The 1,331-nt window shown below is 69.9% G+C and overlaps 1 protein-coding gene across 1 annotated transcript in view; it reads left to right on the top strand.

Moving 5' to 3' along the window:
• Positions 1–783: 783 nt before the first annotated feature.
• Positions 784–1,331, top strand: part of LMBR1 (limb development membrane protein 1) — a gene marked incomplete at its 5' end in the record, with an annotated part of 38,722 nt that continues 38,174 nt past the window's right edge. Inside the window, one exon of the mRNA XM_012733876.1 lies at positions 784–937. Within this exon, the coding sequence (XP_012589330.1) occupies positions 784–937 (154 nt within the window). The remainder of the gene's footprint in view (positions 938–1,331) is intronic.

Genomic DNA, 1,331 nt, shown 5'->3' with positions numbered 1-1,331 from the left:
CCCACGCCGCCCCGTGTGCCGGGGCTCGTCGGCGAGGTGGAGGCAGCGGGGGGAGGCCCGGTTTGGACGGTGGACGCGGCCGGGACGGCTGCTCGAGAGCGCTTTGTAGCCGGAGTCCAGGCTGACCTTGCGCAGGGCCCTGGCTGCCAGGCTGCTGGGCCGCTGGCCTCCGGAGGAGCCGCCGCCCCACCGCCTGGCCGGCCGGTCCCCTCAGGCGGAGCCCCGGGGAGGAGCCGGCCGCGAGCTGTGACCTTGGGCACTGGGCGTCTGGTCAGTGACCCCAAGGAATGGCCAGCGTCCCCGGCTTCTCTCCTTTGACAGGGAAGAGGCGCTGGAGAGGAAGCTGCGGGGCTGGCGGCGCTGAGCCGTGTGTCACGAAGTTTATCTTAATTATCTGGGTGGGCGCGGCAGTAGGGGACACCGAACCCCGCAAACAGAAACACCAGCCGGCTCGCTGATGCCCAGCGCAGCCTCCGTAGCTGTGTGACGGCCCTGGGGGAGGGGCCGGGGCCTCCGCGGCCAGTGGGGTTCCCCCCCCTGGCCCCAGCAGGTGGTCACGCAGTCCCAGGGAAAGCTGGTCGCCCGCTGAGCTCCAAGCCGTGGAGGGCAGCTGTGGGCTACTCGGGGCCGGCTGCTGCCCCGGGTCGAGACCGTCGTTGGACAAGTGTAGAGATTAAAAACTCTATTCTGAATCGAGTGGTGCTGTCAGGAAGCACCGTGGGGCCCTGACTGCCCGGCCCGCTCCCCGTCCGCCCTGACCCCCCGGGCCTGCTCCCCGTCCTCCCCGACCGCCGGGCCCGCTCCCCGTCCGCCCTGACCCCCCGGGCCCGCTCCCCGTCCGCCCAGCATGCTTTGTGGTTTCTCCTGCAGATCATCGGGAACTGCGTGTCCATCTTGGTCCTGAGCTCGGCGCTGCCTGTGATGTCCAGGACGCTGGGTGAGTGTCCACAGGAAGGCCTGTGCCGTCTAAAGGTGCCTTTTCTAAGCTTCTTCAGCTGTACACGTCTCAAGCCCAGCGGCCTCTGGAATATCCCACCTCCCTTTCTCGTACGCTGGCCGGGGCCAGCCCGAGCCAGCGACACACTCAGCACCGCGCCCCCGGCGGGCTCTGCCCCCAGCAGGTTGGGCTTTCGAGCCCTCGGAGATGAGTTTCCTCCCAGCGACTGTCGGAGGTCGGAGGTCGGAGGTCATGTGCGTCAGACTCCGCAGCCGCCGCCCGCCCGGGGAGCCTCGGAGAGCGTCGGCCGCCCTTGCGCTCGCTCAGGCCGCGCCCCGCGTCTGCTGGCGCTATCTGGGGAGGGCAACGCGGGCACTGCCCGCCCTGTGCCGCT

Source organism: Condylura cristata, unplaced genomic scaffold, assembly GCF_000260355.1.
Source record: "Condylura cristata isolate star-nosed mole 26May11 unplaced genomic scaffold, ConCri1.0 scaffold00042, whole genome shotgun sequence".
In the NCBI taxonomy this organism is placed as follows: Eukaryota; Metazoa; Chordata; class Mammalia; order Eulipotyphla; family Talpidae; genus Condylura; species Condylura cristata.
This window is presented reverse-complemented; position numbering and strand designations above follow the sequence as displayed.